General features: G+C 46.6%; 1 protein-coding gene across 6 annotated transcripts; it reads left to right on the plus strand.

Moving 5' to 3' along the window:
• Positions 1-213: 213 nt before the first annotated feature.
• Positions 214-16451, plus strand: LOC118082394 (rac GTPase-activating protein 1-like). Of its 6 annotated transcripts, none has more exons than XM_088652785.1 (17): positions 214-436; positions 1520-1605; positions 2675-2877; positions 4470-4606; positions 5694-5766; positions 7772-7813; positions 8157-8237; positions 8552-8669; positions 9562-9737; positions 10461-10616; positions 10880-10975; positions 12276-12477; positions 12576-12681; positions 13465-13597; positions 14439-14550; positions 14691-14811; positions 15361-16451. In XM_088652785.1, exons 1-17 carry the CDS (start codon positions 333-335, stop codon positions 15413-15415), a joined length of 2001 nt encoding a protein of 666 aa, XP_088508911.1. In that variant the 5' UTR covers positions 214-332; the 3' UTR covers positions 15416-16451. The 6 variants fall into 6 exon arrangements, with proteins under 6 accessions (XP_088508911.1, XP_088508891.1, XP_088508892.1 ...); XM_088652765.1 differs by lacking the exon at positions 214-436 and adding an exon at positions 874-1061; XM_088652766.1 differs by lacking the exon at positions 214-436 and adding an exon at positions 874-1061 and having other exon boundaries at positions 1523-1605.
• The last annotated feature ends 252 nt before the right edge of the window (positions 16452-16703 follow it).

The following is a 16703-nucleotide window of genomic DNA, read 5'->3' on the forward strand; positions in this document are numbered from 1 at the left end:
AGAGGGACCCAATTATCGCTGGATTGGAATGCTAAAGGAAGGACAGTGAAGGATGTGCTGGAGGTGCTGTGCCTCTGAACGTCGAAGGAAGACACACGAGTCCAAAAACTAGAAATCCCAGAAAGTGGCAGGCTCCCCTGCAGAATCGCTGTGGGTAGTGATTCCAGGACCTCTGACCCAATCACACCCCTGACCAAAATGCCCAGGTACACTGGAGATGGGGAAATGAAATCAAGGAGCCTAGCACCACCTTAAAAGACGTAGAGACAAAGTTTCACGGGCTGCAGGCCCCTTCCTCAGAAGCACAGCGTGATGTCTTGAGTGGCCGGGGAATGTGCACGTGGTTGGGGGCGGGCGGGTATTGCCTGCAGCCGGGAGCAGATGCCGAAAGTGCAAATGGATGGACAGCGGCCCCTCGCGAGGAGGAATGCCGTTGGTAATGCGAGCATCTTGGGCTTCAAGGTACCGGTATAGGCGAAAAGGTGGCGCCCACCTGCTCCGGAATGGAGCCTCCCCCGACTTCAGGAAGGTCGTGGAAGCTTCGTGGCCCAAGTACCGAAGGAGATGGGGTTCCGCACGTGCTTCAGCCCCCTGGAGACGCGCTCGCTTTTAAAGTGCCACAGAAACCTAGAGAAAGTCTCCTACGCCACTACTGCCTTTGGAGCGATGGGCTTGAGATTCTTTGCCGCTCAGGTCTGGGCGGGGCGAGGAGGGAAACCCCCTCACCTGTTAAAGAGCCAGTGTACCCACATCTTTGCTGAGGACGAGGCCTAGCCACCCACAGCCAGAAAGGGCTGAGAAGTCGCAACAACTTTTGACGGGCCGCTGGTAGCTGAGCAGAAAAGAAAGGCTTCCAAAGCGGCGGGGGTTTATTGCCGAGATCCCCGTCCCTCCTTAAAAAGAGGCCGAATTGGCTCCCAGCTTTAATCCCGGGGATGGGTGGCGCTTTCTAAGTATAAGTAGGCGGGTTGCTTAAAACACGCCGCGGCTCACCCAGTGGTTCTTAGATGGCGGAGGATGCTTTGTGTGGGTGGCTGCAGTAATATGGCTTGTTACCTCAGGTGCTGATTCATTGATGCTCTTAATTTGTTCGGCGAGCAGTCAGTGTGTTCCATATTCGCCTGACTGGAGTCTCTATACCCTAGTAACGTGTAAGTGGGATATAAGACGTTCTCCTGCTCCCTCCTTTCTGTATTATACTGTATATAGATTTGCTGAGGATGTTTTCTTAGAAAAAGAAAATTTTAAGTGGTTCCTCTGGCTAGGCCTCCTCTTCAGGCTTCGTTTCTGGAAACTGCTTTAAAAGTGAAGGGGTTGGGTGGAAGTGGCATAGCAAAGACTCTCTCTGTACATGCTCAGGAGAAGCTTTTCCTTTGTTAGTGTTTTGCATACACTAAAGGTGTTGGGCCCCTATGGGGCTGGGGCCTACACATACTTGGGCGTTGCCTGTTCTTCACTCCCTAACTGGTTTTTGAAGCCCAGAGTGCCTTTGCTTCCCTCTCAACCCTTGTATCTTTAGCAGGATGAATCGCCTGTGCCCGCAGCTGATGCGCCACATGGACCAGCTCTTGAGACTCATAGAGTTCAACAGCAGCATTGAACTAGGTGGGTTGGCCAAGGTTCTCCTTCCTTTGCCTTTGACAAATCTGAACATATTGCTAATGGTGCTTGACGTGCATTAAGCAATGCACACAATGCCTTGGGGGCTGCAGCCTGACACCCCCCCTTCCATGAATCTTCAGTGATTTTTGAGATGATGTTCTATTCTAAAATACAAATTTTATTTGAAGTGCAGAAAACTTGCAAACTACATTCTCTCTCACCCATTGCCCAGTTAAGAAGTAAGTGTTAACAGAACAACCTTTTGTTGTTCTGCCCAGTCAATGCAGAGAGATTGGGCTTGGGTGACAAGTATGTAGCTGTTCATTATTTGAATGTTAATGGCATTACAGTACTAAGCTAGCTGATATATTTAGATTGCTTGTAATTATGTTGTTACTGAACCGAATAAAAGCACCCCCCTGCTGCTCATTCTTGGGCTCACATTGCCATGACAACAGTTCCCACTTCCTTTGATTTGTGGCCTGGCTTTGTTTTGTGTTTGTGAGCATTTTTCAGTGTTGTCGGGTTTTGTGTTACAAAAATAGTTTGTGTGTCGATCCTGGCACTAAGCCGTGCATGGAAACAGGTTCCAGTGTTGTCTTTCTTTATATCCTGCTAGAGGGGGTGGACAATCTCAGGCCCAGAGGCAAAATGTGGCCCTCCAGGTCCCTCTGTCTTGCCCTCAGGACTGTTCCTGGGCTAAACTAACTATCACCACACTCAAGTGCTTTTGCCTGTCTGGCATATGCCCTTGAACTCTGACCATGTCTTTTATTTGCCTCTGACTTCTCCCGTACAAAGGCTGGTGTCCACACCTGTTGCTCCATCCTCTTATGCCTCTGACCTTGCCCACCACTAAGAGATTTTCACAATCAAGCAGCATATAAAGTGTGTTAAATAAAATGGCACCCCCATAATTTGTAGCCACTGCATTCAGCTGTTCTTGAGCTCTTCTAGAATGGCACGTTTACTTAGAAAGAGTCCACTCCACACAGTTAGTTCTCTTTTTCATTGCTGTTACCTCATGGAGAACACTTGTGGATGTCATAATGCTTGTTCCTGGCCTCTCTAGACTGCCTCCAGATTGCCAAATGTCTCGAGGGGATGCGCCAGCGATGCTACCGCCTGAATTGTGACTTGCAGGGAGCAAGGGAGAAGCTGCGCCAGTCGGAGTCCGAACGTTCAGTCCTGGAAGTGAAGTTGAAACACGCCCGCAACCAAGTGGAGGTGGAGATGAAGAAAAGGCATCGGGCAGAAGCTGAGCTGGAAAAGCAGGTTCTTGGAGGGGGATGGTGGAGAAAAGTAGATGGGGGGAGTTTTTCCTCCCCTTCTCATGTTAGAAACTGAGGCCATTAAATGAAGCTGATTCAGGGCAGACCATAAGGAAGCTGCCTTGTACTGTGTTCAGGGTTTTGGTCCATCTAGCTTGGTACTTGTCTACATCGACTGGAAGCGCCGACTTTCCAGGGGCCAGGAAGCAATGACAGTCCTACCTGGAGATGCCAAGGATTGAACCTATCTGCATACAAAGCAGATGCTTTACCACTGAGCTATAGCACTTCCCTACGTAGTTCTTCACAAGCTCCTAATTAAGGTGTAGCAAGGTGTAGCAACAGCCACCAGTTTATATGGCTTTTAAAGATAAATTCATGATGTATAGGGCCAGGGGTAGGCAACCTAAGGCCCATGGGCCACAAGCAGCCCACGGGGGTCATTTAAGCCGCCCATGAGCCGCCCCCGAACTGAGCCACCCACTCGGCATGTCCCCGCCCGCTGCACTAAACCAGTGCAGTGTGGGGACTCACTTCCACGGTGCTGGAAATCGCATCTGCGCACGTGCAAACGCCGGAAATCGCATCTGTGCAGATGCTGGAAATCGCGGGTGCATGTGCAATCTGGCCCACAGAGGGATTGCCGACCCCTGTATAAGGCTATCAATTGCTGCCTATCATGATTGTACTGCTTCCAGTTCTGAGGTAGCAGGCTTCTGAATACCAATTGGTGGTGGTGGGGACAATAGCAAGAGAGGGCTATCCCATCCAAAGGGCTAGGGTTTCCAGAGGCACTCTTTGAGAAACAGGTTACAGGACCTTTAGTCTGATCAAGAAGACTATTTAACTTTAAGTACCTGTATCCCACTCTTCATTGCCAAAAACGACTTCCAGGGTGGGTAACAATAAAAAGTAAAATTCATATGCAGAAAAGCAACAGCAGAAAACAAGAGCAAATAAGATTCCAACCAAATAATGATGCCCATCTTATTATGTTCTTAGGGTGATAAAGCCTAGTAGGTGAATGGTTTGTGTTATGTCAGAGTGATGCATGCTGGGAAGAATAATATCTAAACCTGGAGTGGGGAGCTGCTGCCACAGAACTTGGGAACTAAAGAGATATGGCTGGAGCAAGAAGGAAGTTTTAAGCACGACCCGAATAGAAGCTAGTGTGGCACAATAGATGGACTGCTGCACCATAGCAACTACAGCTGTGCTGTTTCAGGTCTCATAAAAGCTGCCAGGAGCTGATGCAACTCAATAGCTTAGACACTGAACTATGCAGCAAGCAAGTGGAAATTCACTGTTCTCTAGAAATTAAGACTGCAGAATTTTGGACTTTGGGAGCACAGAACTTGGATGTATTTAGTGCATAGTCAATTGCAGTCCTGGAAATGCATCCCAGGCAAAAACAGTTCACTTGCATTAGGTTGGCTTGGGAGAACTAGATGCCCCCCACACACACCCTAAGGAGGGATGTACCAGTCTGAACATGGTTACAGCTGCAAAGAGGCTGCACTTGAAGACTGCTACATTCTTCATTCCAACAGGGTCTCCATTGTTCCACTCACCACCACCTCTTTTCATCCCTCTTAGGAGCGCAAACTGCAGCTTATCTATGACTACCTGATGGCTGATTCACAAATCAGTCCTTTCAATGAGGACCAGCACTCAGCCCTGGCAGCTTTAGACAGGCCGTGTTTCCGCCGCAGCACCCTGCTGCCTGGCAAACGGTGAGTGACAAGGGAGTACTTCAGACAGCTGATACTGCAGCTTCTCTCAGGCAAGTGAATCAGTCCCTGAGTCCTGTCTATATATTTTTGTTTCTTTAAATGGACATATGTAAATCTCTGGTTTCACACATGCCACAAATCAGACAATAAATGAAATTCAATCAAACAGTTGTATATACATTCTATAGCCCAAACACACAGCAGATCAGTTTTCCCTCTCAGCTTAATTGGCTAATTCCTGCTGTCTAGATTTACTGGTTCCAGTAATGGATAGAGTCAAATTATTACTATTTGCAGAAAGTTTCTGGTGATGCAGATGTGCAGGTACAATCATTCCATCTTCTCACATCCATTGCGCTCTCTCTCTCTCTCTCTCTTTCTCTCTCTCTCACACACACACACACACACACAATTTGGGGCAAAAGGCTTTCAAATTAAATACCGATATACTGGTGTGAATAGGCACATTGAGAACAGGGGTGCCAACTTGAATAAAATATTGTGGGGGCCCAGGTAGGCCCCGCCCTGCATGATTCATCAAATGACACAGTGCAACCACACCATTTGCATGGCAATGCCCATCAACTATTTTAGTGGGGATGCAAAGACCCTTTGGCCCCTAGGAGTTGGCTTCTATGATTGAGAAGTAGTATTAAAAAAAAACCAAGTGACAATTCTATAGGTTTGAAGGGACCCCTTGACCTGCATATGGAAAATAGCAATAATGATAGGCGACTAGTTCATATGCGAACCCACAATGCCAGAACAACACAGCAACTGTGATAACTTGTCATGGCTTTTGGCTAGAACGATAAACTTACAATAAACTTGATTAAATAGCAGTAACGTTTCTTTTGCCACGACTGTCTAACCTTCATCATGGGGTCCTTGCAAAGAAAGGGACTGAATGAAAACAAAATGTAGCTTTCCCACAATGCTATCCCCACATTAAAAAATTAAAACAATGATGGGTGTTTGGAGAAGATATTGGATTAGAAGAGCTGAGCTATATAGCAAGAGTGGGAGAGACAGGCGTGATGCGAGGCTGTTATTTGTGATACAGCCCCTGTGTTACTCTTCTCTGAAGGCCGTCTGCAGTGGAAGGACTTGGCACCTCAATCATCTCTGACATCAGTTTTGATCACTCGGATGACGAAGTGGTAAGTAAGCACCGCTTCCTCCCAGGCTTGCCAGGTCAGAACTGAAAGCTCCAGGGCTCAGCCAGACTGGTTACTGTTGTCTGAGATCTCTGCGCTCTACAAGAGCAGAAGCCAAGACTTCACACTTGAAATAGATGGAGCCCCATGTACTACCTGCAACAGGAACTGCATGTTGGTGTATCTTTTCAGAAATACACATTGATATGAATAGAGGCAATGTACGTGCAAGGGGGTGGGTATGAAACAAAGTACCATATTTTTCCATGTAGTAGATGAGGAGTTTTTTAAAATTAAAAAATAATGTTAAGAATCTTGGCTCGTCTTATACACGGGTAGTGCTGAGGGGGGACATGCGATTGGCTGCTGCCATGAGTTGGAGTTTCTTAGCGGCAATAGGGCGGCTGATTGGTGGTTGTGGCAAGGGTTTTTGGCGATTGGCTGCCGCTACGGCAATTGGGTGGCCCCGGCAATGCATGAGATTGTCAGTGTATGTGCGGCGGGTGAGCGATTTTTGTAAATCCTCCCCTAAAGAAAGCTCAACAACTCTGGGCAATTGCCCTAAAAAAGCTTAACAACTCTTGGCAATCTCCCCCCATTTTCTTAATTTTGAGTCCCCCAAAATTATACACAAAAAAATACGGTACTCTTTCTGGAGAAATTATGCTTGGTCACCGAAGGGATGAGATGCATGTGACATATAAAGAGCAACAGTCTGAAAACACCCTTGTGGCACTTGTATGTCCAAAACAGTACTGTACAACTATAAAGTTTTCTGTTCTACGGGGAGAGAACCAGTTATGCAACATTTATAGTAGAATTTGGTTTGAACTAGGGAAAGCTAGCTGTGGAGAGCAACTATTGCCAAGTGCATGTATTGCAGCACCATCATGACCACCTCCTTCTTCCCAGATTTCCAGAGTAGTCTTGCAACTATTCTAGCAACAACAAGGGAAAGCAAAATAGCTTTGCCATTTTTAAAAAGACTAAACTATGTGAGGAGGAGCAGGACTAAACCAGCCTTTGACCTAACTGGTGTGTATTTGTGTAAAGCAAGTTGCCAACACCCTTCATAGGTTCAAACATTTATTTGCTGTTTTGGGGTGAGAAATGGGCACCTTGTTCTAATGAGAGCACAGATTATTTGGAGCCAGATACCATGGCAGATGAAATTCAGTTGCATTGTTTATTTGCGTATTTATTATTGCATTAATACCTCTCTCTTCCTCCCCAGGTCAGCAAACAGATACACAACTTTAAAATTAAGCAAAAACATTCTAAAAATAGCTAAAAGCATATGAACACAGCTTCAGTTCAAAACATTCTAAAATCAATTACAGTTCAAAACATTCTTCCATCCAATTGTCATGGGGTTGCCAGGAACTCTTCCTTGTCCCCCAAATGCCTGGATAAACAAATTCCTCTGCAAAGTTAATTATGATGGAGGCAGGCACACCTTCTAATGCAGATCGTAGGCAACTCTGTGCTTATTTTATTTATTTATTAAAATTGGTATACTACTTGATGGTAAAAAACAACAACAACACTAAAAATACTTTACATAAAGTAAAAACAATTACAACTTTTTTAAAAAAAAACCAGCAACAAACTAAAAGCACATCAGCATTCTGCTTGACTGTAGCCAGAATACCAGGGTTTAGGGTAGCTTCTTGCAGAAAACAAGAATATGGAACCTTCATAAGATACATGTGTGTTGTTGATGAATGCAAGTACACAGATTCTTACAGCCATTGAAACACGTGTGCATACTGTGAATGCTGAAGAGGCTTCTGGGATGTAGATACAATCTGATACAGGGGGCTATCTGCAGAAGCTTTTAAAATGATACATATGTATGTATGTATACACACAGTTCAAAACTTGAGATGGGAAGAAGTGGCAAGATGTGCTCAAGCTCAGGGTGCGCCATCATTTTAAGTAGCTCATGAGCTACAAATGTGTCTACATCCTCTCTCAAGCTTTTCCTTCCTTTTCTGTTTTCTTCTAGGATTTGGAAGTAATAAAATCCCTCAAAGGCAGAGACAAAGGGGTAAGTGAAGGTGGTGTTGGGAAGCATCCTGTCCTTCAGCTGCCACACATTCCAGAACTGAAGCACACGTCCTATATTAGTTCTGTGTGCCTGCCTCAAACATCTGTTTCATCAGAGACCACAACTGGACAGGAGGAGATAAATCTTCCTTACCCATATGCGATTCTAATTACACATTCAAATATTTGAAAACGTCTTCATCTGTATCCCGCCATTTACTTTGCTCTGTCTTGTTGATAGTCTGTAGGGTGGGAAACGGCAAGCAATTTGTGCTGAGCTTTCCCCACCCGGAATAACGTGGATCTGTCTTCCTGTTGCTCTCACACCTGTTTCTCTCCGCCAGTGCTCCTCCCTCATGCCCCTGATTCAGCCAGTGTCAACAACCAAATCTGCACGAATATCTGTGTCACCTCCGCCTCCTAGCGTAAGTACCTGGCAGTGCCCTTGTGCTTATCTCTGTGCGAGGGAAGACCCAGCCTGCAACCTTTGACGCCGTTGCAAAATTTGCTCTGATAATAAATGGCTCTGATACAAAGATATTGCAATGTGGTAGATTGCACAGCAGGGTATGTGTTACACGTGGCATGATCAAACAAGGCAATGAAGCTTCAAGTAAAACTGAGGGGGTTAAGATTCCTTTGAACGTGTGTGTGTGTGTGTGTGAATAATCCTGCATCCTTCATTTAAAGGGGTTTGATCAACACTGCCATTCATCATTCTCCCCTCCAATCTTGCCAGGCCAATGAGATGTCTGTGGCGACTCTGAGATCGGGAGCCACTGCCCACGTTTTGCCCCCTATTGCTGTGGTGCCCCGTCGCCGATCCCAGCAGAGCCGTTGCCTCTCCACACGCTCAGGTGCCTCTTCCCTCCTCCTTTTTTGGGTGTGGCCTGGCCTGTTTCGAAAGTGGGCAGACATGGTTAGGTAATGAGGGTTGGCAGTGGGTTTAGCAGTAGAATTAGAGAATATGCTGCAATAAGCTTTTCTGTTTCCAAAATGGAAAATGGGCTGTTCCCAGAAAGCTGTAAGGGGAGTTGGGGACAGTGAAGGGGCGAAAGATCCTGGTCTACCTGGGCTCCTCATCTCCATCCCATTTTCCTTAGTTGCAAGTGGGGATAGGGAATCTACTCAGCACATGCTCAGGGTACTTATGTCTTTCATTTGAAGAAAGAGTGTGCAGTCCAAACATGTTAGGAGGTGGTGCTGGTTTAAAGGAGGAGGAGGGATGGAACCACGAAACCATGAGCAACGTTATGTGCAAGAGACTGGCAGGCAAACCCTGAGTGTTTCCGAATGGTTTAATAGTGATCTCAGAGGTGGAGGTATGTATTCATAGGAGCTAGAATAGTCAGAATGGCTTTATGAGGAGCAGGGAGATATTTAGCTTGTCTCCCTCTCCTTTAAAGGTGGGGTCTGGTTTGCAAACTTTTGAGTCCATTCTCCCACCTGTCTGTTGGCTGCCACCATGCTCCCAAGCCCAGGACCACTGGAGGGGATTGAGCAAGTTGTCTGCCCCACCTTAGCCCAAGTTCCTGGCCAACTCCGTCCACACATAGCAGTCACACTGAGCTCTTGATTGTGGGCTTCTGCACCCCCAGGGTATCATCCTCCAAATGGGAGTCTGCAGATGGATGTAGGTAGACCAGTACTAAGATCCAACAATGCCTTCTGAGAGGTGCCAACTTGAATGCTGGACTAAAGTGTCCATGTCTTTAAATGTGTCTCTGATGTGTGGTCTTGTCTCCACAGACGTCACTTCCGTCTGGGGCAGCAGTGAGGGGTCAGGCAGAAGTAATAGCCAGGCTGAGAGTGACGCCATTGGCACGAAGATTAGGACTGAGTTGAGGGGTGTTCAGGACCCCTTTTCTCCTTCTTCCGCACAGGGAACACCACCCCTCCAAGAGCACCACTTTACTTCCAAGACGGTGAGAAAAGAAGAACAGGGCTGCCTCTCAGCAACACCCTCAGCTGGAGTGCTTATCTGCTGGGATGCTTTCAAGTGTTCTTAATGCTAGGTTGACTGGATTCTCCCTAAGCCAACTGTCTGCATTTGTTTCCAATGCATGCAAGTCCCATAACTTCCTGTTGAAATCCTGTAACACTGCATACCACAAAAGGTCTGCTTCTGTTTTACCCAAGAGTGCTCTTCCTGATGGCAATTATGCAGTAACATTTTGAAAGTATTGCAGGATAGCTGATAAAGTGGAACGATGTGTGGGTGCTCCAGTACAAATCCACCACTAAGGAACTAAGGATCATGCCAGTAACATGTTGTGGAATATGCCTACAATAAAAGCTCCATTCTGGAGGGGCCTACCACCTACCCTCTGGAGATGAAGAAGAGATTGGGGTGGGGTGGGGGGCAGGCAGGGGTGACACCAGAGCCTGTGCCAGTTGGACTCTCCCATCCCCACCTACCCCTGGGCCAACTATACTTTTTATATCATTTATTTGATTTTTTAAAACTGTCAACCGCTTTGGCAGAAAGGCAGTGTATAAACGCAATAAATAAATCCAAGAGCTCCATGGGACAAATTCAAGATACAGGGATATTGTACAAATGGGCAAGCTATGGGAAGCCTGTTGTCTTTGTCCTCTTGATCTCTGCTGTGCTCATCTAATGCTCTTCCCTCTTCACTGGCTACAAGATGATCAGCCTGGAGTCGTGTGCGGTTTGCAAATCCCGCCTGCGCTTTGGGAAGATGGCCCTGAAATGTCGGCCCTGCCAGCTTGTAGTGCATCCTGAGTGCAAAGAACGCTGCCCGTCCGTGTGCAGGCTGACTGCCTCCCCCAGAGTGAGAGAGGTGAGGACGGTTCCCTGGGATGGGAGCTTGTGGGGCTTTGATTTCAGTGCTGGCGGCTTTGCCGGGGGCAAGAGTAATTCGGGTGGCTGGAGTGACTTGTGTGTGGCAGGTGTGGCTGAGCTGTTTCTCCCCAATCCACATTGATGGCCACTAGCCGTGATCAATGGCTATTAGCCACAATGCCTGTGTTCTTCCTCCACTGTCAGACAGTATGCCCCCGACTACCAGTTGCCTCTTCTAAGGTTCCCCGTGTCTTCTCTCAGGGCATTCTGGCAGATTTTGCACCCTCCACGCCACCTCTGGTGCCCCCACTAGTCATCCAGTGTGTGAATCAAGTGGAAAGGCGTGGCCTGAAGGAGGTAAGTGCGTTTGTGTGGGGGCCCAACAGTGGGGCTCTGAAAGGCTGGTTGAGCTGCTGTTTTATTATGTTCTGCATCTCTTCTCTTCTCTCTTCTCTTCTCTTCTCTTCTCTTCTCTTCTCTTCTCTTCTCTTCTCTTCTCTCTCATATACCAGTCAAACCAGATTTTCATTCCACATTACCCTTCTTGTCCTGCTTGTGGTTTACTGAAGTGCTGTGGTTTTCTTAAGTAGCTACAGCTTCAAAGCTTATAATGGTTTACTCTTACCTGTCATAAACCTGGATTTCCACATCTAATTCTGTCACTGCACAACTTCCGTTATATTTTCCTTTCCCCCCAACTATCCCCTGTTGGGATAGAGGTGTTGCATTTAGTTCACTTGCTTCTCCTGACTTCTGATCTTCCTTTTCCTTTTTTTAAAAAAATATATATTTATTAAAGGTTTTCTCAGTTTACAAAGATGTGTGCAATGTCTCTCATTACATTCTTACAGATCAGTTTCAATTGTTGAGACATTGGGGAGGAAAAGGGGGAGAGCGGTAGATAAGGGAAGGGGGTGGGGGTCATGTGACAATGTTTCTATTTTACTTAATGTGTGTGGGGGGTTGTCAGCGTTGGTTGTGCAAGTTCTTTGCTGTTCATTTGTTTTCCTTTGATGGTGAGAGTTGTTGGGGTTGGCCTAGGATATAGTTTTGTGGTTGGTTATCTTGGCTGGTTATTTGGTTTTCTAATGCATTTTTAATATGTATATTTCTGTTCACTGGCTACGTTTCCTCCCCCAAATTTCTCTCAGCCTCTCTAGGCTCTTCATAATCTTACTTCTGATCTATGCTGCTACTGTTCTCCTTATCTGTCCCCTTGTTCTTTGCATTGTGCATGCTCTGAGCTTTCTCATTTGGCATCCTGTGTTGGTGTTGCCTGCTCTGACCCTCTCCCTAGGCCTGGAACTCTCTGCCTCTGCTACCCGCCTTACTGGTGGTGGGAGATGGGCTTGCATACCCACTGCCTGTTTTTATCCAGCCACAGAATTTAATTATATACTTCCAGGCCCAATCCAAGGTCCTGTCTTTCAAATTTCAAGTCCTAAAGTATCCATGAGGGTGCAGCATTACACAAAATGGCTGTGAAGTCTTTAAAAAGCAGAAAGAGGCAAGGCCACAAAATGGTGCCAGCAGATGCTTCTGACTAGTGGTAGTGATTCCAGGCCTGAAGTGCCGTCTGGGACCGTACCTTAGTGGCCGTTACAAGCTTGTGTGTGTGCATCTGTTCCTCTTGTCTTTTGCTCCTCGTCATCTGCAGACCGGGCTATACAGAGTGCCAGGTTCAGAGCACCTCGTTAGAGAATGGAAGCGCAAGCTGCTTTGTGCCAGAGGAGCGCTTCCCTCACTGGACCAGGTGGCTGATGTCAATGTGATCTGTGGGGTTCTCAAGGACTTTCTGAGGAGCCTGAAGGAACCTCTAGTGACCTTTGCCCTGCATCCTGCCTTCCTGCATGCTTCAGGTGAGTTTGGACAAGGCTGTAGGTGGAAAGTGCCTTTTCTGGAGTGGTAGTAATGAACACCACCCCCAACCTCATAGCACTATTTTCTTCCCACCCAGAAATCCCAGATGAAGCTGCTCGCCAGACTGCACTCTGCCATGTTGTGATGAAGTTGCCTCTGGCCAATAGGGACACTCTGGCTTTTCTGGTGCTGCATCTCCATAGGTAAGCTGGTGAGGGCAGATTTTAGGCTTGAAGGAGATACCTAGGACTCTAAAATGTGCAAAACTTTCCCTCAACATGGTGGAGGTTTCTGTCTTGGCAAAGGGTGTCACTGAATGTTCAGGCCACGCATTTTCTTTTGAAACAACATAATACTGTTTCTGCATGTTAGGATCCTAGCAGTGTTGTGAATTTGCTTCCCCATTTGTAAAGGCAGAGGCCTTTACATTTCATTCCATAAAGGTGAATGTCTTCCTTTTCTTAATTTTCTTACTCTGTACAAGGGCAAGCAGATAAGTATCTGACAGTTGTTCCATCATCAATCCTTGTTGAAAGTGCTGACTGCACCACTTCCTACTGTGAATATTTTCCTGTCTTGCACAATAGGTTTGAACACCACTCTTTTCTGTTCATTGATTGGATCCTCAGTAACTGTTCAGAAACCTATTTTGGGACACTTAATTTGCTACAGCAGATAATGCACTTCTCACTTAAAAGAAACAAACATAATGGATATCCGTTGCATCAAGGGGTGTCAAGAATACATTTTCTGCTAATGAGGGGTTTTGTCTAATCCTGTCCCCTGCAATTTGTCTTGTGTTGTGGGCTTGGTTGCTTCACCCATTGTGTGGCCTGCATGAACCATGGTTTCTGACCCTGCTGTGATGCCCACCATCCATGTTATGGACACTCTGAATGTTATGAATATAGCTGGGTTTTGTACCTTTGGGTTAGAAGGATTCTGCTTTGGCCTTTGACTCTATGGATCCATCTCTCTATCCTTAGGGTCATGCAGAGCCCTGAGTGTCGAATGGACCGGCACAACCTAGCACGTATCTTTGGACCGACTCTAGTGGGGCACAGTAATCCTAGCCCTTCCCCACGCATCATCATGGAAGACACACCACGCCAATGCCTGGTAACAGATGTGACCTGTATTTGTTCCTTGTGTGCAGTGTTTAATTTTTTTCTGACCCTCTGTGGGACTGCAGGAAAGACTGCACAATGCTCAGACAGTACATCAAGCAAAATCCTGATGTAGTTTGGAACTGAGGATTAATTATTTTTGTTGCACCAGGGTAGCTCTTGTGTACTCAATGGAATGTGGGAAGGTACCCTGAACTTGGAGGAATGCTTCTGCTAATTGTGAGAAAGGCAGGAACAAAGTCCTGACTGTGGAAAATCCTGCTTATTTCTGAGACTTTGCCAAGCATTTTAAACAGATTTGTAATATTATATTTTTGTCTTGCAGGCTAGAAACTTGCTTTTTTATATTAAAAGGTGGGGGGTGGGAGCTGAGATTCCCAGAAACGCTAATTTTACCCCAGTGCAAAATTCGGCAAGTGAACCCTTGCTATGTGCCATGGCTTCCTTATTCCATAAAATTTCATAAGAGCATGAAAGCTGCAGTGAGAAATTCAAAAGTCAAGGTAACAAATGGGGTGCAACTAACTGCTGCTTAATCAATGCTCTTGCATCTCAAGTAAGAGAGTTCGGAGAATTATTCTGAATGCTTTGTTTCAAATATTGGCTTGTGAGAGTGTCAGCTTTCACTGCTCCTCCAAGCTTGCATTTTTGCAAGCTCTCATCTCTACCACATTGTCAATAAATTTATGATGAGAACTGAATCCATGTGAAAACAATGGGCAGATAGACACCTCTGTGGAACATAAGCAAAAACCAGCTAATGAAGGCCAGGAGGGAAGAATTTCCGTAATTAGGCAGCAGACAAAAGCTAACATGATTCCATTCCCCCACAGGTGGTTGCCCATCTCTTAGCACTGCCTCTTTCGTTCTGGAGACATTTTGTGGGAGAAGAGCAGGAAAACCTGGTGCCTTCAGTGCAAAAGCCCAGCATCGTGAATGAGCAAGGTGAATTGAAGTGTGGGTGGCTTGGGGAAGAAGAAATATAAGAGCCCCATCCTTACTCAGTTTTGGTGATCCTCCAAGGGACCAGGTTGGTGATGGTGGTGGTGAGGAGCTGAACCTAATACTTGCCTCCAACCTTCCAGCCACAGACCAGCTCTTCCTTCCTCTGACTCCCCCTGAAGTCAGCACCATCCAGATGAGCCCAGGAGGTGGCTGTCTCCCTAATAAGCTACGGGACTGCATTGGGACCACCTTCCCACCCTTGTAAGTGAGCTGGCACAGCTGCTTGGGGTGCATTTTGTGGGGTGGCAGGGGAGGGGGACCTGTGAGTTGAATGCAGCCATCAAGGCCTCCTTATCAGGTCTCCCAGGGCTTTCCACAGGCCACACCCCTTACAGATCTTGCTGCACTCCCTGCTTTTGCCTAACTGGAATGTGTCATAGTCCAAAGATAAGTCACACCTGCTGCTCTGACCACTTTTGCTTCCGGCCCTGTTCACCACTAGTTTGCATCAACAGGAAGGTTGCCCATGAGGGAAGGCTTTCTTCCGGCTGAAGAAGATGCCCCAACCCTGCTGCTATCGAGTGCTGCTACCATCTTTTGATAAGGACTGGGTTTATTTGGGAAGGGTTATCCAACTCTTGTTGCCACAGCTGTCCACGTGCCCATGCCCCTGAGGTGTGGAGACCAGGCTCCTACATGTTATGAGGGTTCTCTGACCTTCCTTTCACCTGCCCAGAGGAGCTGCTGCCAAGGCTGCCATAGATGTCCACTCTGGGGGTCTCCCACTCATTCTGTTTTGTCTTCTGCCAGGAATGCCTCCCGCACCAAGAAGACGGGCAAATTCTTCCCACTTCCAATATCATGAAGCAACTCTGATGCACCAGCATTGCCTTGGCTTCCTCCCAGCAACCCTCTTCCTTGCCACCTCCAGATTCCAGGCCTGTGTCCTCACATTTCATAGGGAGATGCTCTGTGCCTTATCTCTTAATGGCGGCTGACAATCCTTTCTCCCTCCCTTGGTCTTGTTTTGTGGACTTCTGAGTTGGCTGAAAAATCCAGGCATGTTCTTGGGCCATCTGTTTCCTCTGTTATGATGGACCCTGGGGTGTGTGTGTGTGAAAACTGGATTCAGCTTACCTTGCGTGCATACCTTTTGTGCCTTTCCCCCCATGTCCATTACTGGTTATACTTGAATGGCTGAGTTGGTGTCATGTGGTGGGTGGAGGAAAGTCATTTACTGGAGCAGTTCATTAATGGTCTCATTCTGATCAGAGTCAGATTCTCCAGTAGCCTCTTGCTCCCTTGTCCCTTCTGTTGGATGCAGTAACCAAGATATGTGGGGTGGCTGTCTTCAAAAACCAAACATGGCACATTTGGAGGTTTCTCTAGCAATGGAATCCTCATCACCTTAATCACTGATTTTTGCTCTTTATTTACACTGTTACCAGTCCTTGTTAGAGCACTTACATGTTTACAGAGGGCAGCTTCCTCAAGAACTGGAATGGCTAAACAGGAAGTGGTGGTATTTACTAGCACATGAGGTTGGTGTTACTATTTCCCCCCCTTATTACAGTTTCTGTAACTCCTGTGCCTACTCCATTTGGGGTTTGTGGGGGGGGGGTGTCTGCTGTGCTGGCCCACCACCCAATCAATCTCTTCTGCCCAGAATCATCCTAGAAGTAGTACCTCTGACCAGCTTGGCCACATGTCAGCCCTGAGTGAGGCTATTTACTGTTAACGGGTGTGCCTGAATCACTGATGGAACTTAATTGATGCTGAACTTAAGGAAGTAGGACTTCTTAGCTCTATACCCTGTATCAATCTGTTATGAAAATGCCATAGAAGTCTCCTGGGGCTAAAATGTTCACATATCCTTCTGAAGTAAACAGTATCAAAGAAGGATGAAAGACTGTCCAGAGCAATGACTTGGTTTTGTTTCAGTTTTGTCTCTCACACAGTTTATCACTTTCCTTCTCTCTCTTGAGACTCACTCCTGCCCTATCCCTTCTCTTTCTCTGCTCATTTCAGCAGTGCTCTAAACTTATGTACCGATACTTTGCTGAGGGAATTTTGGGTTCTTGCCACCTGAAAGATTCCATGGAACTTAGCAAATCATTCCCCTTTGTGACCTCCCAACTGAATCCCAGTATGCT

Source organism: Zootoca vivipara, chromosome 1 (genome assembly GCF_965207765.1).
Source record: "Zootoca vivipara chromosome 1, rZooViv2.hap1.1, whole genome shotgun sequence".
NCBI classification, from domain to species: domain Eukaryota; kingdom Metazoa; phylum Chordata; class Lepidosauria; order Squamata; family Lacertidae; genus Zootoca; species Zootoca vivipara.